The sequence below is a fragment of the Bos grunniens genome, chromosome 5 (assembly GCF_055505025.1).
Source record: "Bos grunniens cultivar Pamir isolate PY7600 chromosome 5, Bosgru_T2T1.0, whole genome shotgun sequence".
NCBI classification, from domain to species: Eukaryota; Metazoa; Chordata; class Mammalia; order Artiodactyla; family Bovidae; genus Bos; species Bos grunniens.
In genome coordinates this window covers 28,308,482-28,330,476 of record NC_141169.1, presented here as the reverse complement: position 1 = coordinate 28,330,476, position 21,995 = coordinate 28,308,482, and the positions used below count along the sequence as shown (strand labels likewise).

The window sequence follows — 21,995 nt, the reverse complement described above, 5'->3', positions numbered from 1 at the left end:
GTTTTTCTCTTTTTTACTTACTTCACTCTGTATGACAGTCTTTGGGTCCATCCTAAAAGATGATGTTGTTAAGGTCCTACACTCAATATGCCAGCAAATTTGGAAAACTCAGCAGTGGCCACAGGTCTGGAAAAGGTCAGTTTTCATTCCAATCTCAAAGAAAGGCAATGCCAAAGAATGCTGAAACTACCGTACAGTTGCACTGATCTCACACGCCTCTGAAGTAATGCTCAAAATCCTCCAAGCTAGGCTTAAATAGCACATGAACTGTGAACTTCCAAATGTTCAAGTTCGATTTAGAAAAGGCAGAGGAACCAGAGATCAAATTGCCAACAGCCACTGGATCAGAGAAAAAGCAAAAGAATTTCAGAAAAACATCTACTTCTGCTCATTGACTATGCCAAAGCCTTTGACTATGTGGATCACAACAAACTATGGAAAATTCTTAAAGAGATGGGAATACCAGACAACCTTACCTGCCTCCTGAGAAATCTGTATGCAGGTCAAGCAGCAACAGCTAGAACGGGACATGAAGCAATGGACTGGTTCCAAATCGGGAAAGGAATACATCAAGGTTGTATATTGTCACCCTGCTTATTTAACTACTATGCAAAGTACACCATGTGAAATGCTGGGCTGGATGAAGCCCAAGCTGGAATCAAGATTGTTGGGAGAAATATCAATAACCTCAGATATGCAGATGACACAACCCTTATGGCAGAAAGTGAAGAGGAACTAAAGAGCCTCTTGATAAAAGTGAAAGAGGAGAGTGAAAAAGTTGGCTTAAAACTCAACATTCAAAAAATGAAGATCATGGCATCCAGTCCCACCACTTCATGGAAAACAGATGGGGAAACAATGGAAACAGTGACAGATTTTATTTTCTTGGTCTCCAAAATCACTGCAGATGGTGACTGCAGCTATGAAATTAAAAGACACTTGCTCCTTGGAAGAAAAACTATGACTAACCTAGACAGCATATTAAAAAGCAGAGACATTACTTTGCCAACAAAGTTCTGTCTAGTCAAAACTATGGTTTTTCCAGTAGTCATGTATGGATGTGAGAGTTGGACCATAAAGAAAGCTGAGAGTCAAAGAATTGATGCTTTTGAACTGTGGTGTTGGAGAAGACTCTTGAGAGTCCCTTGGACTGCAAGGAGATAAAACCAGTCAATTCAAAAGGAATTCAGTCCTAAATATTCATTGGAAGGACTGATGCTGAAGTTGAAGCTCCGATGCTTTGGCCACCTGATGTGAAGAACCGACTCATTGGAAAGACCCTGATGCTGGGGAGGATTGAAGGCAGGAGTAGAAGGGGAGGACAGAGGATGAGATAGTTGGATGGCATCACTGACTCGATGGACATGAGTTTGAGTGAACTCTGGGAGTTGGTGATGGACAGGGAGGCCTGGCATACTGCAGTCCATGGGGTTGCAAAGAGTCAGATATGCCTGAGAGACTGAACTGAAAGGTCCATCCATGCCTCTAGAAATGACCCAATTTTGTTCCTTTTTATGGCTGAGTAATATTCCATGATATATTTGTACTGTATCTTTATCCATCTGTCTGTTGGGGGGCATTTAGATTGTCTCCATGTTCTGGCTCTTATAAACAGTGCTGCTACAGATATTGAGGTGCATGTGTCATTTTGAGTTACTGTTTTCTCTGGGTATATGCCCAGTAGTGGGATTGCTAGGTCATGTGGTAGTTCTATTTTTAATTTTGTTAAGGGGTCTCCATATTGTTTTCTATAGTGTCTGTATCAACTTGCATTCCCACCAACAGTATAGGAGGGTTCCCTTTTCTCCACCTCCTGTCCAGCATTTATCGTTTGTAGATTTTTTAATGATGGCCATTCTGACTGGTTTGAGGTGATACCTCATTGCAGTTTTGATTTGCATTTCTCTAATGATTAGTAATGTTGAGCATCTTTCCATGTGTTTTTGTTGGCCATCTGTACGTCTTCTTTGGAGAAATGTCTATGTAATTCTTCCACCCATTTTTTAATTGGGCTGTCTATTTTTTTTATATTCAACTGCATGGGCTGCTTATATGTTTTGGAGATTAATTCTTTGTTAGTACTTCGTCTGCAAATATTTTCTCCTATTCTGAGGGTTGGCTTTTCATTTTGTTTATGGTTTCCTTTGCTGTGCAAAAGACAGCTCTCATTTAAGAGGTGTTCAGGGCCCCCAAGTCAGAGCAGGGGAGGGATGAGAGACACTGAGAGATGGGTCACAGCCAGATACACAGGACTGGTGCATCATGGTCAAGAGTCTTGACTTCATCCACTGTCAGATCTGTGTTTTGGAAAGATGTCTCTGGCTGCTGCTCAGTGTAGATTGGAAGGGGAGACCAGCAGGTCTCCAACCAAGACGGTGGTGGCCGAAATGTGGATGGTAGCAGCAGCAGAGAGAGGAAAAAGATGGATGAGAGGAATACTTAGGAGGTAGAAAGGAGAGCACTTAGGGGTTATTTGGTTTTGAAGGGGAGAGTTCAGGCCTGGACAGATCTTAGAGGCTCAGATTTGGGCAGCTGTGATGATGACCTTGACAGGTGAGGCAGGAGGAGACCTCAGTGGAGGGAATGAGGAATAGTGAGTTCAGCTGAAAGGTCTGTGGGTTGGAAGAGTCTCCAGGACAGGCAAGTGGAGAGGTCTTGGAGAAACTGGGGCGAGTGGGTCTGAAGCCGAGGAGTGAGGTCAGAGCAGCGGAGAGCCATGGGGACTCGAGCTGGAGGACTTGAACCCGGGAGGATGTTAACGGTGGTGGTAACAGAAGGCAAGGATGGAGGTCATTGTCCAGGGAGCGTGCTCTGAGTGCTGAGGGAAGGACTCTGGGGCATTTTCATGCTTGAGGTTTGCCTGGGTGAGGGAAGTGAGCCACGGAAGAGCTGAGAGCCTAGCCTGCAGAGCAAGGACGTGAAAGGCCAGAGACTCAGAGTTCAAGAGAGGGGAAGGGAGTGAGGGTGACGGGGAGCAAAGGGGCTTGGGTGAGGAGCCAGGAGGGAGTGAGGGAAGGTTCTGGGTCCTCCAGAGATAGTGTGGTGAGCTGGGTAGAAAGGTCAGGGCCTGAGGAAGGACCAGCACCAGGCTCTGGGATAAGGCGAGGCAAAGGCAGACAAGGAGAGGGCCGGTGGGAGGGAAATGGGCGACACAGAAGAGGGGTTACTACAGGCCTGGTGCTTCCAGAGTGGGGCTGGGGCTCCTCAAGGTCTTCCTCCTATGACCTCCCAGACACTTCCTGAACAGAGGACATGCATGGTCAGGCCATACTGGGGGCAGGGGAGCCATCTTAGCCTCCAGATTGAAGCTCTGAGGTATGTGGGGGTGAGGGCAGTGAGTGGGGCAGTTGGGAGAGTCAGTAGACAGTATCCCCTTACCAGCTACAGGGCTTTGCAGGGAGGCTGTTCCAGGTGCTGAGGGGGGGTGCATACGGGGGAGGGGCCAGAGTCAAGGGTCTCATCTCCCCTTGTCTGATGGACAGCAGTGGGGATGAGGTGGGGTGGGGTCCAGGCTGACACAGGGTGGCCCCCTGAGGTGGCTGTTGGCATTTGTGACGGTTACTGCCGTGGTGCATTGTGTGGTGGAGGTGGGACAGCAGAGTGAAGGTGTGCCCAGAAAGCACGGTGGGTGGGAAGGGGGCTAAAAGTGTGCACACAAGTGCGTGTGCACACACACACGAACACACACATACATAGCCTTCCAGCGGATTCCTGTGCCCTCCTTTGGGTCCCTTCAAAACCAGTCAGAGGAATAAGTCCCCAGCTACCCCAGACCCAGAGGAGCGACTGAGGAGGAAGGTCAGCACTGCCTGGCCAGGGGGAGGCCGGCAGCGTTCGGGGACAGGCCCTGCAGGAACACAGGCTGAGGGCAGGCCAGAAGCACTCCAGTCCTCAGGCCTTCTCCCTGGGCTGGGGTGCTCACCAGTCGGTGCACGGGGCTCACTCCCAGAAAGCCAGACATCACAGCACAGAAAGCGGGTGCCTCGGTTTATTGGAGAAATGGAGGGGGAACAAGAGGCCAGAGAGTTAGGGGACATGGGAAGGTGCGCTCTTCTTCCTGGGCGAGGCCAGAGGCCAAGACAGCGGAAGGGAGGAGTCCCTCCCCAGGCTGCATCCCCTTCAGGTGCGACTAGAGGAGCGGAGCAGAGAAGAGGCTGATGGAAAGGAGGGCGTGGTGTATTCTCAGAACACGAGAGGGCCAGCTACCGAGGCGCTGCTGTTCTCAGGCAGCAGTGGGGGCGGTGGCACTTCTGGCAGGCCGAGGGGCCTCTCTGGCTCTCCCCGGGGGCCGCCTAGCACCTCCCCAGGCTGCAGGAACCCCCTCCGCAGGTGGTGTTGAGCTGGCCGCAGGGCGCGCACAGGCCGGTGCTCACCGCCAGGTTCCCGCTGCAGGGGGCGCTGCAGACGCTGCCCGTCACCGGCCGGGAGCCCGACACGCAGAGGTCTCCGCAGACGACCCCGCCGCGGGAGCTGCTGACACCTGCGGGGACGAGCGCGGTATCAGGAGGCCTGCTAGTGGCCACCGCATCTGGCCACCTTCACTGGCCTCTCTTATCTGTTCAGCCCTCCCAGGGAGGACACAAAGGTTCAGCTGGTATTCTGAAGGTGTGGATGGAAACAGCGGGCAAATCAGGAGCCCTGGCTTCTGGCCCTGGATCTCCTTTGTGACCTTGGGCAAGTCCCTTCCTTGCTCTCTTCGTGTCCTCACTATACAAGCTGAGGGTTGTACTGTGTGACATCTGAGGTCCCTTCCTGCAGTGATCTTTTTCCAATCCCATTCATGCTGTGAGGTTCTTCCTGTTAGCTAATCTCAGTCTCTCCTACTGTATGACTAACCTACTCCCATTTACTGAGGGAATTATTTGAAACACTCCTCCTGGTATCTCTACACACTCATAGCCAGGACACTCTTATTGCCCAATCTAGAATTTTCCTTTTCATGGCTCAGAATACTTACAGACATTCACAGCTCCAACGCCTTCACACAGCCTGAGTGGGGAAAAGGTAAAAAAGGAAAAGAGAAAACAGGTTAGAATAAGATCCTCAAGTTTCCCCTGGGTGCCAGGATGGGTCAAATGGGCTATTTCTGGCCTATATTTATGCCCTTGTGTTAACTTTTATAAAGTGATGTTCTGGCAGTTGCAGCAATGCCAGGGCACACTATTTAGCAAACAGAGTATATACTGAATTTCAGCCTCACTTGCCCCTCAGTTGGCTGCTTTTGTGCAGTGCACAGCCGGAGCAACAATACCTGGCATACCTGGCTGGGCTCAGCTTTAGTAAGAGGAAGTTTCCTTTGGGGAGTCACATGAGGCCAGGATCAGAGTTTGGCCAGCATCTCCACCCTAGGGCAGGATGACTGCCAAGAAACCTGGCCGGGAGTGGATCTTGCAAGAGCTGAGGATGGAATAATTTGAAGATGTTCTGAACTGGGAAGTAGGGCACCTCGGCTCTAAATCTAGGAAGGCCCTGGGCTCTCTGGGACTCTGGACATTGCAGTGGCACTGGCCCTCATTTCCTCTCTGTATGCTACTGACCATGTTCTAGTCCTTCGAGATACGGGTTTCAAAGACCTCAGAGTCTAGCTTGGGACCAGTTCTTAGGACTGAGACTAGGATGAGGAAAAATCAGAAGTGGGCAGACCTATGCAAGTAGAGTTCATGCGGCAACTGAGGTGATCCTCACCTCTGCTCCTCGCCCTCCAGCAGGCGCCTGTAGGTGGCGATCTCGATGTCCAGGCCCAGCTTGGAGTTCATCACCTCCTGGTACTCCTTGAGCAGGCAGGCCATGTCCTGCTTGGCCTTCTGCAGGGCCTCCTCCAGCCCGGCCAGCTTGCACTTGGCATCATTGAGGGCTGCCTCGCCCTGCTGCTCAGCCTGGGTCACTGCAGCCTCCAGCTTGGAGTTCTAAGGGCCCAGGAGAGAACAAGGTGGGTTATGGCCTCTGGGTCTCTGTGTCCATTTCCTGGATGTGTCCAGTCTCTCCACCCAGATGAGATCACCCCAGAAACAGACCTCTCCCTTTTATCACCTAGGGCTCCCTGAGTGGCCATAACCTAGGACTCAAGTCATCCAGATGGGCTGGAGAGTGAATGGTGAGATCCAGTTGGACACACACACTGCCGGTGAGACCCTGGGTGGGCCTCAAACACTCCTTACCTGGCACTTGGCATTCTCAACCTCAGCTGTCAGCCTCTGGATCACGCGGTTCAGCTCGTTGATCTCCTCCTTGGTGCGGCGCAGGGTCTCCCCATGCCGGATCACCGTGGCCTTGATCTCCTCACACTGGAGGGAAGCAGAAAGGCTCATGTAACTCAGCATATGACATTCAACCCACTCAGGACAACATGGATGATTTGCAGGTTGTACAGTGCTGAGCCTGTGTAACCATACACTGCAACTCTGTCCTGCCACTATAACCTGAGAACTGTCTGCCCTTCTGTTATCATCTCTAGGGATCAGAATCCCTGGGGAAAAAAAAAAAGGTTTTTCTAATTATATATACCTCAAGTCCCTACCACTGCTGTGTCTAGGAGGCAGGTGTCCTGGACCACCCACCTTGCTGCGGTACCAGCTCTCAGCCTCGGCCCGGCTGCGGCTGGCGATGTCATCATACTGGGCCTTGATCTCAGCGACAATGTTGTCCATGTTCAGGTCCCGGCTGTTGTCCATCTTGACGATGACCGAGGTGTCCGAGATGTTGGCTTGGAGAACACGGATCTCCTGTGGATCGGGAGTCAGGAAAGAGGAAGTATAAGCAAATTATCTGAGCTTTTCCTCACCCGCCAATGGCTGTAATCTCTTTGGTCCATCTGGAGCCAAAGTCTGGTTTGGAGCAGACAATTCCCTGATGAAATTGCATCGCTTTCCATATAGATAAGAAATCCCATTTAGAAATAAGTGCAATTACTTTTCAAATGTTTGCTTTGGGGATTTTTCAGGCCCCTGTAAATCTTGTCCCTGCAGCCAGCATGCTGGGGACACTTCCTTGGGGTCCAGGCCCCTGTGTGGAGACCCATTTCTTGTTCTCATGGACCAGCCACAGGCTTCTGGCTGCCAGAGAAAATCTGAGCTAGAGAAAGTGCGGTCAAGGTGTGTGCCTGGGCTTTGGTTTCTCAAGGCACAGCTGTCCTAGAGGTTGTCACCCTTACTAATTCCGTGCCTCTTACTAATTCTGTCCCATTTTGCTTCTCTTTTCCTCTGCCTAACCCTTCAATCTCAGCCTGTGTTCCCACATCAACCGGCCAGTGGGAGGGCTGGACAGGGGCTCAGGGATGCCCATCAGGACCAAGAACCCTCTCACCTCCTCATACAACCGCCGCAGGAAATCGATCTCCTGGATCAGGGCCTCCGAGTTGGCCTCCAGGTCTGACTTGCGGATGTAGGCGCAGTCCACATCCTGTGTGGGGTTCAAGGGGCTGTGAGATTCAAGGTCACTCTGCGGGCTTGGCTGCAGCATTGCAGGACAGAGAGGACAGGGTGGCCAGGGGCTCAGGGAGGGGCTTGGCTCAGGCACTTACCTTCTTTAGAGCCACAAACTCGTTCTCCGCTGTGGCCCGAAGAGCAACTTCTTCTTCATACCTGAGGGGTATGGGGAAAACAGGGCTCCTTCTGAGCAAATCTAAACTTGACCATGAAGCATGCAAGCAAATAAGCCTGATTTCTAGCTCCCCGCCTCCACTCATTTCCCCACCTTCAAAAGAAATGGGGTGGGACCAGGTGCTCCAGGCCTCCTGGGATACATGGGACTATTGAAACACCCACCTTCATATCACCTCTGAGCTCCTCAGTGGGGTGAGGGTGGAAGGGGGGCCGGGGGTAGGATCTAGAAGCTGTGTGTGTGCGAGTGTGTGTGTGCACGTGTGCGTGTGTGTGTGGCTGGGGCTGGCAGGTGCCTTCTTTTCTCACCCAGGCCTGCATTTCCCTTTCCTCTGACTCCTCCCCTTGCCCCTGGCTTTGCTACAGGTGGTAGGATCTCCCCTCTGTCATCTTCCTCCTGGCTCAGCCAAGAGATGTGGAGCCTGCTGCTTCCTCCTGCTCTGTGGGCAGGCCTGCTCAGAGCTAGAGGCAGGGAGCATGGTGGCCTGGCAGTGCATGGCTAAGAGTATAACTGAAGGATGGTGGCCAGCTCTGGAAACAAGGTTCCTTTAGAGTACCCAGTGTGTGCCTTCGTATTCTGTGTCACTCTTTGTCATCGGAGGTCTCTGTCTGTGACTCTGCCATCTCTGCCTACCAGGGGACTGTAAGCCCCACAGAAACACGAGCTGGCTCTATCATTTGCCCCTGGATTGCTATCACCCTGTCCAGATCTGCCTGGTGCCTGATAGGTGCTCAAAAAGTGTTAGCTGAGTGAAGGGGTGAACTTCAAAAGAAGGTCCAGGACTTTGAAAGCTAGACTCAAAAGGATCAGCAATGTTAGTTTTTCTGGGGTCCTAAGAGAAGATCTATGGGTAGAAGAAAGGGAGAGAACATCATTTCCCTGACCTGCTGGTAGGAAGTCAGGCTGAGCTCCGTCCCCAGGGGGCCAGGACCCACCCATGGAACCCATGTACCTCGAGGAGGGGCAGAGAGCACAGGCTCTTCCTGATCATCAGGCAGAGACCCAGCCACAAGTCTGGATGCTCCCCTGTGCTGGGAGCCACCTTCAAGCCCTTCCCAGAGCCGGTGCCTTCCCACACTCACTTCTTCTTGTAGCCCTCCAGCACCTCCTGCACGTGGTTGAGCTCCGAGGACAGCCTTCCGCTGTCAGCCTCCACGCACTCGGCCTCCCGCCTCAGTGTCTCGATGTAGCCCTCGAACAGGGGCTCGAGGTTGCTCTCGCAGCACTGGCGGTTCTGATAGAACTGCAGCTTGGTCTCCAGTAGTTTGTTCTGCTGCTCCAGGAAGCGCACCTGCCGCACAGAGGCAGAGCCTGAGAACCTCTTCTTGTAGGACCAGAGGGCAAGAGTGGGGAGGGTCCCAGCACCAAGACCCAGGATCCCCAGCTCTCTGACTCAGAGTCCTCAGAAGCATTATGTCCCCTCTCTTTAAACCATGTTAGGGCCTCAGTGGCTCTCCTGGAAGTCCTTCCTTGGAGCTAATGTCAGTCTCTTCTAAGGCAGTGTACCTACTGTCATGGAAAACACTAAAGCCATGCAGAGTCCAGACCCTGCTGCTCTTGTTAATAATGTGTCCTTGGGCCCAGCACTTAACCCTGTCCTGACTGCTTGCCTTGCTAAGAGTTTAATGAGCCCTGTTGCAGAAAAGCACCCGAATGCAGAATGTCTACTATTCCAAGACAGGTGTGACTGTCAGTGTGCAAATGAACAGGTCAACCTTTTTAGAAAGACCAACTGTAAAAGTTAACAAGTAAAGTATGTGCCAATAATCAAAATCCTACGACAACAATGCAATTAGGATAATAGTCACCTGGACTATTAGTGCAGGGATGTGGTGTGTGCCAACTCCCTTGTTTTACAGATGAGGAAGTTTTATAGGATTGAGAGGTTCCCTAACTGCCTGAGATCTCATAGTGGCAGAAGAATTCCAACTTTGATCTTCTGCCCTGTGGGGTGGGGGTGGGGTGGGGGGAGCGGGCTTCTCTTACTACAATAATTGCTGACAATTGTGCCCAAGAGAAATTTCACATCCACTTTTCTTCCATGAGGTTGGCCCACCACCCCATTCAGGTCCTTTTGTGTAATAACTTTGCCACATCCCTGGTAAGTCCTTTCTTGTGCTACTCTTGGTCTCTCATGCTCTTAAGAGCTCCAGATCCTTTTGGCCCTTCCTGGTGGGTATCTCTGTAGCATGAATTCTCACAAGTTTGGCTCTGGATAACCTTCCCTGGCCCCAGAACTTTTTCTTCAATGAAGCCTTCTCCCCTGGCCCCTCAAACCACTGCCTCATGGCAGTTGCCTGGATTCAGTGGAGGAGACTTGAGCTGGACACTGACATCTGCAGATGGTTTCAACCAGACCACATACTACCTTCCTCTCCACAAGGCCAAGGAGAGTGGTGACCGAGTCTGTTGCTCACCCCTGGATCCCATGCACAGAGGCATGGACAGGCCATTCTGGGCCCTGCTCAGTGGCCAAGTAACCATTGTTATATAAAGGGCTCTGTGTGAACCAGGAGATTCCTTCTGGGCAGCCTTCCAGTATTGCAGTCACCAGCCCTGCTTGGACATGGAGAGTACCTCCTTACCAAGTAAGCAGCTGCTGGTCCTCAAATGCATTGAACACCCACACAGCGGCCCTTTGCTCACAGGATGTTATCTCTCAGCACTAGAGTTTCTGCCCCTAGTTCTGTTTCTGTGTTTTCAGTTTGTCTCCCCCATTAGACTAGGCAGCTTCTGAACCTATTCTTGTCTTTCTGTCTGTGTTCAAGAGGTATGACTTCCTCTCCTTTTGGCCTGAGGGCTTCTGTGGGCATGTCTCTGACTCCTTCCTCAGTGCCCAGCTGGGGTCCTGAGCATGGGTGGGATTCAGGAAAGGCATGATCAAGGAGACTCACCTTGTCGATGAAGGCAGCGAACCTGCTGTTGAGACACTTGATCTGCTCCTTCTCCTCTTGCTTCACGCACTGCGCATTGGGGTCGATCTCCAGGTTGAGGGGTGTGAGGAGGCTCTCATTGACTGACACGGTGGTGATGCAGGGAGGGCTGAGGCCGCCCACGCCACCGGAGCGGTACCCGAAGCTGCAGCCGAAGGAGCCAGCACGGAAGCCCCCGCAGATGCTGCGGCTACCGAAGCCCCCGGTGAGGCCGCGGTAGCAGGAGATGCCGCGGTAGGGGGCGGCCGTGATGCAGCAGCGGCCAGGCCGGGGTCCGCAGGCAGAGACGCAGCTGAAGGCGCGACTGCCGAATCCAGAGCCCACAGTGCTGAAGCCACAGGTCATGTTGGAGACAGGGAGGTGTCTGAACAGTGGAGAAGCTGGCAGAGGACTGAGCCAAAGGCCTGTGCTCCCTGAGCTGTGGCAGGCCCTTTTATGCACCAGGGCAGCTGGCAGTAAAAGGGGCAGCAAAGAGAAAATAGCTGCATTTTATTGGCTTGGCATCACCCTGGCCTCTTAAGAGCCAACTGTTTGCCTATTCAGTAGAGCTGTGTCAACAATCTCGGCCTCAGGCCTGTTTCATCTTCAAAGCCATTTATGAGCTTCCTCATGGCCTCTCCCCGTCCCATTGCTACTGGAAGTGGAGACCTCCTACAAGTATCTAGCTGGACTCCATGCTCTGAGTGTAGGCAACAGTTGCAGTGACCTGGGGTAGAGCCTGCTCCCCAAATCCTTTCCCGAAGGCACAGGGCTGGACTATGGGCCCTGGACCTATGACCTGGCCTTGGAGTAGAGTGGTTGGCCTGTCCCATGGGGGGTTGGCTTGTCCCACACAACTTCTCGTTATGGGCCTCTTTGCCTTTATCTCTTAAAGTATGTCCCATTCTTCACCATCAAAATGAGCTTCTCTTAAGCTATTCCTACCCAGAGCCTATTCAGTGATGGGGGTTGGGGGAGAGATTTGGGAGAGAGCATGGCCCCTGCACTTTGGATATTCCTAGGAAGGCAGGAGCCATGGGGCATCCAATGGGACACAGGAGAATCTGAGTCAGAGAGTTCAGGAGAGAACCAAGGTTGTTCTTCAGAGTTCTAGGCATCACTACTGATGGGCTTCCCGGGAGGCGCTAGTGGTAAAGAACCTGCCTGCCAATGCAGGAGACTTAAGAGATGCAGGTTTGATTCCTGGGTTAGGAAGCTCCCCTGGAGAAGGGAATGACAGCCCTCTCCAGTATTCTTGCCTGGAGAATCCCCACGGACAGAAGAACTTGGCGGGTCCATAGGGTCCAAAGGGTCACAAAGAGTCGGACATGACTGAAGCAGCTGAGCACACACTGGTGGGCCAGGGGGCAGGGGTGAGAGTAGAACACCCCAGAGCTGCAGGATTAATCCAGGGAGCATCCTTGGAGGTGTGTTGAAGGAGGACCAGGGTGGGGTAAGGCTAGGGTGGGTGGGAGAAAAGGAAGGAGTTCAGTTCTGATTTGGAAACTGTGCCATCACTAATTCTTTCATTCATTTGGTACATTCTAATCCAGTGCCAACCATGCACCTTGCTAGGTCCTGGAAATCCAGCAGAGACTGGAGGTATTTGGAGGCAGAAGAGGGTTGGCGTGGACACAGGGATGCCAAGGCTTGTCCACTGCGGGAAGGGGAGAGGTCACAGGTAGGAGGATGCCCCTAATGCCCAGGTTGAGTTGGGGTCAGATGTTGGTGGGGTGGAAGTCCTTTGGTTTCCTAGCAGGGAAGCTGAGTGATGACTGTCGGTGTGTATGTGCCCACTTGGAAGAGTGAAAGGTGTTGGAGGTAGGGGAGGTCACCAGAGTCCTGAAATGGTGTCACTTCCTCCCTCAGAGGATCCTTGGGTGAGCAGAGGTGGGGATTCATGTGGCTGTCCTGAAAGCCAAATTCCCTTATTTTGCCCACCTCCTTTTGAACATGGACCACTGATGACTTTGATGGGTGGACTATGGGACTGAGCCAGGAGGTTTCCCTAATCTGAGACTTTGAGCCTATAAACCCTTCCAAGCGTATGTCTCTTGAGCACCTTTGTACTTGAGGATGACTCCTCTGATGAACCTGTTTCCTGACCCACTGCCACCAAATGCTGACCCAGTCTGGGCTAAAAATAGCCTTCCAAGCATCCTCCCAGAGCCTCACCTTTCGCCCTCCCTACCACCTCTCAGGTGAGTGGTCAGTTATGTCCCAGGGAGGGGCCATCTTTTCTGGGAGGGCAGGGAATGGGTGGACTGTGGAGATCTGGCAGGGAGCTGGGCAACATACACATGGAGCTGAAAACAGACCTTCCCAGGCCCTCCTCTTGAGCCCTGGGCACAGATATCCACAGACTCCTGTGCCTGGAATGGGCTCTGTGGGATAGGGGCATCAGCTGTGAGACACACAGGAGGCAGCCTGGGAGTTTGGGGGTGACTGAGTCCAGCTGAATGGCCAGTGGGACTTTGGGGGCGCTTCTGTGGGAGGCATGCTGGTTGGTACTTTCTTGCTCAGCCCTTGCTGGCTCAAACATCTGCCAAGACAGAACCAGATATTTCTCTCCTCTTGTCTCAGCTGGAACTGGTGAGCTTCTGGAAGTTTCTCACTGTATGTCCAGTGGTTATGTGAGATTAATTCTTGGTCAAATGCTGTGGATCCTCCATCTGTCGCCGCACTCCTAATTGCCTCTGTCCTCTGATCCTGCTTACCTACCTGGATCCAGTGGGCTCGGTATCCAAATTGGACTCTTCACTGAGGGTCTCTGTGTAGACACACCCATCTCCTTGGGTTGGGGGAGCCATGAGTGTTCCCAGCTCCTGGTCCTGATGGGCACGTAGACTCCGGAGATGAAAAGCACGGTTGGAAGCTCGGCTCTGCCACTTACTAGCTTTGTGACCTGTGATTAGTTATGCTTCCCCAGATTCCTTATCTGTAAAATATGAATGCAATCCAGATCTTGCTGGAATGTTGGGAGGATGAGGAGCGTGCCTGGAGGCAGGAGGTGCTGCCCCCTACACTGTATACTAACAGGGGCCAGCAGGACCTTGCAAAGGGTCAGTGAGCATTGGCTGTGAAGTGTCATCCTTGTGTGAGCAGAAAATAGCCAGGCAGCTTTATGAGGCAATCAAGGCCACCCCAGCAAGCTTTAATTAAAGCACTTATGTGTAAGTGGTCCAGAACAAAGAGAACTGAGCCCTGGTGATCCCCTTAGAGAGGAGGCTGACAAAGGGACAGCCGCATCCTGCCAGGCTGCTTCCAGCTGGGCTCCAGGCTGGATTGGGCCCCGCCCTCACCCTGGGCTATAAAGGTTCTGGCCGAGTCCCAGGCTGGTTCGGTCTCCAAGGCTTGTGCCCTGTGTCTCCCCTTCACACAGCTGGCCTGGGTCCGCCTGGGGACTGATCTGCCTCTGCTGTCTGGAATTGCAGCTCACCCTGTAGCTCTGATTCCTGCCTACCACCTTGGGATGGCTAGCATCACCCAGTCTTATTTATAACTGTGCAGTTTTCTGGTGGTCACCTGCCTGTCTGCCTGGCCTTTGACCCATGGATGCCCTGACTTTGATCATTTCTTCTTGCCTTTATACCCATGAGTCCTTTAATTCTTTTTACTTTAGGTAAAATCACTAGGCACAAGAGGACCATCCTGGCTCGGGCTGTGCCTGTGTGCTGCCGGTCTGGAAGCGATGAGGCTGTTACGGTGAAGCTGAGGATGTGAGAGTCAGGAGATGTGGATACAAATCCCATCTCTGCCTCTGACTAGCTGTGTGACAAGTAAGTCCATCTGTGTGCCTTGTTTCTTCGTCTGTAAAGTGAGGATTGGAATGCTGGCCTCCTAGACCTCCCTGAGGATGAAATGAGATGGTCTCTATGAAAGCCCCTGAGGCTAAGCCTGCATTGCCTGCGGTCCAGGAGGGAACTGCGTCCCCTCCCCTTTGCCTGCTTTGTTCTCCAGTCTTGCCGCCTCCAGTTTTGCCTTCCGGCCTTGAACTTGCAATACACTGAGGCAGAGCGGCTGGATCTGATAAATCGTGGCACCGTCACAGACTCTACAACTGTTTATTCAGTGAGTACTGTGTCCTGTAAGAGATGAGGAGACATTTTCCGTACTTCCCTGTCTTCCAAAAGCTGACTGTTTAATCAGGTAGGTTTGGAAATAAGTACATGTTAAATGGATAGTAGATATAGTCCTTTTTCCAAGGCAGTTTGCGATCGATTATGATTGATTGTCAATTGCCTGATAAAGTGCATCTGTTTCAGGGACTGAGCTCACCATAGGTTGGTGCAGTCAGGGCGGCTCTGTGGGAAAGGCCAGACTTGAGCTGGGTTTTGAAGGGTGGGTAGGGCTTGGGGCAGTCAGAATGGTAGAAAACGGCAGAAAAGCACAGAAATATTCAAAGAGCACTGGTGGATCTCAAAGGGTGTCATACCTAAAGGGTGAACTTTGGGCTCATTCCAATGAAGGTTGGGAACAAGACAAGGACACGGGCTCTCAAAGCCATGATTGCTTGACATACTGGAGTTCCTGGCCGAGAAAATAAATATATGCAATTAATGTAGAAGAGAAAGGAATGGTATTATCTGTAGACAGTGGGATCAGCTGCGTAAAAAACTCAACAAAAATCAACCAAAAAGCTCTAGAAATAACAGGATGTGTTGAGCAGTGCTGCTGGTTTAACAAGATCAACTTACAAAAATTAAAAGTGTGTTTCTATATCAGTGTCACCAATGAGATAATAAATAGAAATTAAAGACACCATTCTTAAGAGTGATAAAAACAGCGCAGTAGTTGCCACGTAACAATAAACTATTCATACAATCTTTATGGAAGAGGTTAGACTCTTATAAAAGAATACAAGAAAATCTAAGTAGAATTATATCATATTCAGAAATAATCTGACCTAATATTTTAAAGATATCAATTCTCTCTAATTTTAAGTATAATGCAATATAATTCCAGCTGAATTTCTTTTGAGGGGCTTGATAAAATCAATCTAATTTTTATGCAAAAGAATAAAGTCCATTTACAGTAAAGTTAGTTATGAAAAAAGGAAAGTAAAGAGAAAATCTGAGGATAGAGAGTCACAGTAATTAAAAAGCCTAGTACCTGTGTAGGGGCAGGTAAATGGACCATTGGAACAGAAGAGAGAGCTCACAACAGGCCCTTTAATGTAAGATAAATTTGGTATTTGATGATGGTGGCAACAAGAGTTATTTATTCAGCTGGTGAGATAAATAAAAATAGACCCACTACACGGAAAGCATAGAGCTGGTGTTCAGTTTGTAATATATGCCATGGGAGACCTCAATGAATGCAAGGTCTGGACATGAAACATGCAAGTATAAAGCAAACAGAAGATATAAAAGAAAATCCTTGTAACTTAGGGGTGGGAAAAGACTTAAGCAAACTTTAAAAGTCAAAATCACACAAAAAAAGAAAAAATCAAAACAACAGGAAAAAGATAGATTGACATAATCACATCAAAATTAAGAATTCTACTTCAATGAAAGACTATAGAGAAAAAGTGGAGAGCCTGGGAAAAGCTTAATATCTGCAATGTATAAGGAGCCCTACAGAACAACAAGTGAAGGACAGGAAATCCAGTGGAAAGCTAGCCAGAGTCTGCACAGACAGCCCCCCAAAGGGAAAGACCAAATGGCTTTGAGGATGCTCTTGCCAGTCCTTAGAGGATGCAGACCAGAAGCATGAGATATCCTTCTACCATCAGAATGGCAAGGGTTAAAAAGCAGGTAGTACCAACAGTGAGTGGAGAGTTGGGAGAATGGGGACCCTAGGGCACTGGGGGTGGAATAAGAGCTGGTGCAGGCATTCTGGAAAGCAGGGTAGCACTGTGCATGTATTTAGGCACGTGTAAAGCCTAGGACCCAGCAACCCCACTTCTGAGGGAAGTCTGACCCCACATCTGAGAGCAGCCCCTCTGCCAGCACCAGACAATTCATGGTGGCCTTGCTTGTAGCAGAAGGAAGTGGGAGTCAGCCTAGATGACATAAAAGGTGATAAAGGTGTATTATGGAAGTTAGAAGCAACAGAACTGATGTACTTACAGACAACACAGTGTTGAGTTAAACAGTGTCAAAACCATACCATTTATGTAAATAAAATGTACACTGTCCAGAAGCACTGCTACTTACTTCACAGTGTGTGTGTGAATGCTTAGTTGCTCAGTCGTGTCCCACTCTTTGCGACCCCATGGATTGTAGCCCACCAGGCTCCTCTGTCCATGGGATTCTCCAGGCAAGAATACTGGAGTGGGTAGCCATTCTCCAGGGATCTTCCCAACTCAAGGAGCAAACCCAAGCCTCTGGCAACACAGGCAGATTCTTTATCATCTGAGCCACCAGGAAAGCCCCACTTTACACTAATAAGGCTATAATACTTTATACAATTTGGAGACATCATCACATGCATTACAGTTGGGTGCCTTTGGTGAGGAGAGTGAGAGGAGGGATAAGAAATGAGGGGGAACAGATGAGTAAAAGAGGGAAGATCCTTCTATGGGCTGGTGAAGACACTCTGCCAAGAACTGGGAAGTGTGATGGACTCAACTCTGGCCAAGAGGTCTAAAAGAAAAACCAGAAATGAAACAAAGAAAGTGGGAAAGACCTAGGAGATAAGAAAGAGAGCTTCCTTACGGCCAACCTGAGCTGGGCTGAGGAGCCTTCAGACATCTTCTTCTGAGCCTTTGGTGCCTAGGCAGATGTATCTTGGAAGCAGATTTTTAAGGAGCTGAAATTGACAAGGCATAGGAAGGACCAGAGGAAGGAGGCCTGGTACTCAAGATCTGTTAGAAAGTTAACATGTCGGGGTGATGACTGTGGGTTGTCCAAGGAGGTTACACCATGAGGTACTGAGCACTCAGAGGGAAGCTTCTGGGAGAGTGAAAAAATCCAGGCTGGGAAGAGTCAGGGAAGCTGCACTTTGTGTCCATCTACCTTTGAAGGCTTCATGGAGGAAAATGGCTTTTCCCCAATCATGGCATTGGGTGCCTTTGGTAGCCAGACTAGGATGCCCTCTACTGGGGAAGCATGGCAATGCCGGCAGTCCAGGAGCATCTTCTCTAAGGTACCTCAGGTCCCAGAGTGGGCCTCATGCATCTCTGTCGGATGGTCTGAACCACAGAGCTCAGAGCTGTGAAATGGATTGCACATCAGGCTAATATGATGCAGCTGGATGAGAGCCTGGAAGTAGATATGAAAGGGCTAGTTATAAGTGTTTCTGGGCCATTTTTTTTTTTTTTTTTTGGCTCCTGAAATTTCTCCTTTGGGAAGCCTCCTGAGCTGTGGGGGTTGGGGAACTCCGGAGGACACTGAGTCCCACCACATCCTCCAGGCAGCTAGCTCCTCCCTGTCTCATGACCAGCTTGAGCAACCCCTAAGTGGAACCCGAAGCTGAGTCCTCTGTCACTGCAGCCCCCTGGGTGTCCTCACCTCTTTGGGAGCCAAAGCATCAGTCCTGTCCCCTAGCAGCCTGACAGCATCTGGGGGTACAGCTGCCTCTCATGTTCCCGTCAACTTTCCCTCACCCCAACACAGACACCAAACCTCTTCTTCTTCAGGACTCCTCAGTTGCCCTCGACCCCCATGGGCTGCTGTCTTGGCCACCACTGTTCCTCCAGAAGCAGCGAGGGGGCTGGGACTGGGCATTCTTCCTCCTGTGTGGTCTGAGCAGCAGAGGGCAAGGATGGCTGCCACTCTGGGCTCAGAGCATCCGTGGGTGCTGCCTGAGAATTCGGGAGCTCCTTGAGACAGAACGTGAGCTGACCCTGCTGATTACTGCCCAGACCACAGACTCATAAGTAAAACAAATGTTGGCTTTTAAAACTGCTGTGTGTTAGACCTACAGACTTTGTGAACAAGCTTATGGTTGCTGGGGGTGGGGAGGATGGAGGAAGGGATAGGTAGGGAGTTTGGGATGGACATGTACACACTGCTATGTTTAAAATGGATAACCAACAGGGACCTACTGTATAGCACGTGAACTTTGCTCAATGTTAAGTGGCAGCCTAGATGGGAGGGGAGTTTTGGGGAGAATGGATATAGGTATTAATATAAGTAAGGCTGCATCCCTTTGCTGCTCGACTGAAACTATCACAACATTGCTTGTTAATTGGCTATACCTCAATACAAAATAAAAAGTTTTTTAAAATGCTCCTATGTTTTGGGGTGATTTACTACACTGGCTGGATTCAGTAATTTGCAACCACTCTTCATGATTAGAATCATCTCATTTCAGAATTTAAGATATTTTAAATTCATTTTAAGATTTCGGTTTTAAGCTCTGCTCAAACCTATTCTCTCACTCCACTTTTAAACCACCTCCCCAGGGCCCAGCCAGTCTGCTTACAGCTATAACGGCTTGGCTGGGTGGGGCAGGTCTCTCATAACACACCTCCACCTCCTTCTTTGAGGAGATTTTCAATGTGTGTTGCATCAAGGGGAAGCACTGTTGAGCAGGCCTCTGCCTAGGTGACAGCTGGTGGGGTGCGGGCTCCCATGGTTGCCTACAGTTGAGTAGCAGTCCCACAAGCTCGTTGAGGGTTGATTCCTGTGAGGTCCCTCAATACTGGTGGAAAAACATTTGGCCACACTTTGCCTTCTGTGCTGCTGGGCACTGGGAAGACTGTGGACTTTCCACCTCGGCTTCCTCCCAGAACATCTCTGGGGCCTGTGACCATGAGGAGTAAAGGGCAGGTCCAATATGCAGCTCTCTTAGACCCTGGGGACTAATATCCTTTGGTGCTGAGCTTTGGGACTTGGCTGCCATTCTGGGGTCTCTGGAAAAATCCCCTGGATCTCCATTCCTCATGCAAAACCATAATGGATAACTTAGTTGTTTTGGACATCTGAATCATAGCTTTTTAGCAGCTATTTCACCCCAGAAATCAGAACAGCCTGTTTCTCCCTCTGGCATCAGATTCAGGAGACTCAAAGCTGTTCCCCCAGGTCCCGTCCTGTTTTCCCCAGTGATATGATGTTCTTCTGATAACCCCGCACCTCAGAAACACTGCTCCTGCCTTCCACCTGCCTAGGGCATGAGCAGGCCATGCCCTTCTTGTCCTGGCTCCAGGCTCTTATTCTGTGCCCGTCTGCCTGTCCTCTCTCCATCTCAGCACATCTCACTTAGCTTGAAAGCCTCTTAGAAATAGGGATCTAATCCGCAGGCAGGAACCTTCTGCTGACCTGGGATTGTGAGGGAAGGAGGTGTTACACTTAGTAAAACACTAAACACTTGAGGGTTGACCGAAAACTTCTGCATGTATGGAAGGATTTCTAAGTCTGTTACATTAAAGTCTATCTAAGGTGATGTGGGAGAAGGCAATGGCAGCCCACTCCAGTACTCTTGCCTGGCAAATCCCATGGACCGAGGAGCCTGGTAGGCTGCAGTCCATTGGGTCGCTAAGAGTCGGACATGACTGAGCGACTTCACTTTTACTTTTCACTTTTATGCATTGGAGAAGGAAATGGCAACCCACTCCAGTGTTCTTGCCTGGAGAATCCCAGGGACGGCGGAGCCTGGTGGGCTGCCATCTGTGGGGTTGCACAGAATCAGACATGACTGAAGCGACTTAGCAAGGTGATATGAGGTTGACCCAGCCCAAGGCCAAGATGGAATCGGAAATGCCCTCCAGGCTGTGAGGTCAGGCCACCTCATTTCACATCGGGCAGCAGGAGTGACTAGTAACTGTATTCCTTGGTGATTAATGCATCATCCAACACCTACATGTCTCAGCCAGGCGAGAACTGCAACACTGATCAGAGCCTGGGTCTCTGATTTCCTGTGTGGAGGGCTATCCTACTGACTAGGTTACACCCTCAATGGTGCTAAGCGATCAAGGAATCAACTCTTACTGTATTTGAGCCACTTGGTGATGTATGGGGTGGGGTGAAGGATACAATGAGACTGATCTCCCCTGGGTGTAGGCCATAGGGGTGCATTTTTGGGTAAGGAATTAAAAAACCAATAGTAAAACTGACTAAAAATCAGTTTGTTCTTATCACCAAGCACGAGCAATTCTAAACAATGTCAGTGACAAATACTCTTCCCCACCAGAGCACACTGCTGCCACTCACCGCCCCCACCCCTCACCTTGGGGATACATCACTGGCATGATTATACACATTTCCCTTCAGCCCCGGAAGCTAACCTTCTTTACAATACAGGAATACAGGGATGCACCCAGTAATCCTGGAAGTTCTGCCTTCCCTGCCTTTAGGTCCTTCTGGGGCAAGAAGGCTCATCTCTGTGTCCTTTGGCTGCAAGATTAACGAGATTAGGTCAGAATTTGTAATTGGGCCAAAGGTATCATATATCAGGGAGCAAGCCAGGCTCCACAAGAAACTCCGCCCAAGGGATGCTCCATGTGAGATGCTGATGAACTAGCCTAATCTTCTCTACCTTTGAGAGTAAACGCATGAGGCCCCCTGACAGAAGGCAGCAGGGACCACTTCTGAGATGCCATCATGCCTGGGTCACCACTGGTCTTGAACAGTGGGAAGCCTTCTGCCCCAAGTCCCTGCATACCCCGGAGCAACTCGGTGCCGCTGCTGACGTGCAGCCTGCCCCCCTCTAACGTCCTCCTAGGAAGTCACCATCGCCCAGACCGCTGGGACACGCATTTTCCTTAAATCCTGAACAAGCACAACAGATACAGGGAATTAACCTAGACGGAATGTTAACAAAAGGAGATAATTGTGAGTTCATCAATTGTTGAGATGGAACTAGGACTTAAAGGGCAGTGGAAGAAACAGCTTTATATGGAAGAAACAGCTTTATGTGGAAGAAACAGCTTTAATGTAAAGGGAGGAAGTCACACTGTGCATAAAGCATTAAAAAACTCCTTGGAGTTAAGGAAGGATGTATTTCAGTGAAAAGGAAAGAGGAAAAGAAGCAAAGCTGGATGGAACCAGCCATTTCATCAGATGGTGGAGATGATGCTTTAGAAACACAGATGGAAAGATTTGAATATTGTTGAGTGAAGAATTTCATGTGTTGGACCCCAGCCAGGTGCATGAACACAGATGCTAAGATGAGAGCGTCTGTGATTTTTGGGGTCCCTCCTCAACAGTTCTGTCTCCAGAGGGTAGAGGAAACCATAAGGCTTAGTTTTCTTGGTCCGGGAAGCCCTGGTTGGTGTGTGAACAAAGCTAGCAGGAAGAGATCTTGCCCCTTGCCAGTCCATGAAAGCAATGGAAGGACATTTTTTTTAAAAACACACTCATCATTTAACGAAGCTCTAGAAAAGTATATTGTAAAATTAAATTTCAAGAAATTATTGGTATGAATACATACTCAGAGCCCTAAGAAGGAATAGAAATTGAAATTCTGACAATACTGTCACGAATAATGTTAATGAAAAGAGACAGAGCTAGGCATTCAAAGAAATCAGTGTCGCTAAAGAGAGAGGTATTTTAACTCAGATTTTTTCATGTTTTTATTATTTATTTTTTGCATGAGATC

The 21,995-nt window shown here is 50.1% G+C and overlaps 1 protein-coding gene across 1 annotated transcript; it reads right to left on the bottom strand.

Annotated features, from left to right (window-relative positions):
• Nucleotides 1-3,979: 3,979 nt before the first annotated feature.
• On the bottom strand, nucleotides 3,980-10,877 carry LOC147371555 (keratin, type II cuticular Hb3). Its single transcript, XM_086403840.1, has 9 exons — nucleotides 10,494-10,877; nucleotides 8,682-8,890; nucleotides 7,520-7,580; nucleotides 7,303-7,398; nucleotides 6,558-6,722; nucleotides 6,159-6,284; nucleotides 5,686-5,906; nucleotides 4,958-4,989; nucleotides 3,980-4,480 (listed from the first exon to the last, which is right to left on the bottom strand). Exons 1-9 carry the CDS (start codon nucleotides 10,875-10,877, stop codon nucleotides 4,293-4,295), a joined length of 1,482 nt encoding a protein of 493 aa, XP_086259966.1. The 3' UTR covers nucleotides 3,980-4,292.
• Nucleotides 10,878-21,995: the final 11,118 nt, after the last annotated feature.

Coding starts and splice junctions, on each gene's coding strand:
- LOC147371555 (XM_086403840.1), bottom strand. CDS start 10,877: ATGACCTGTGGCTTCAGCACTGTGGGCTCTGGATTCGGCAGTCGCGCC. Junction 7,399..7,519: donor AGTTTGTGGCTCTAAAGAAG/GTAAGTGCCTGA, acceptor AACCCCACACAG/GATGTGGACTGCGCCTACAT. Junction 6,723..7,302: donor TGCGGCGGTTGTATGAGGAG/GTGAGAGGGTTC, acceptor CCCGATCCACAG/GAGATCCGTGTTCTCCAAGC.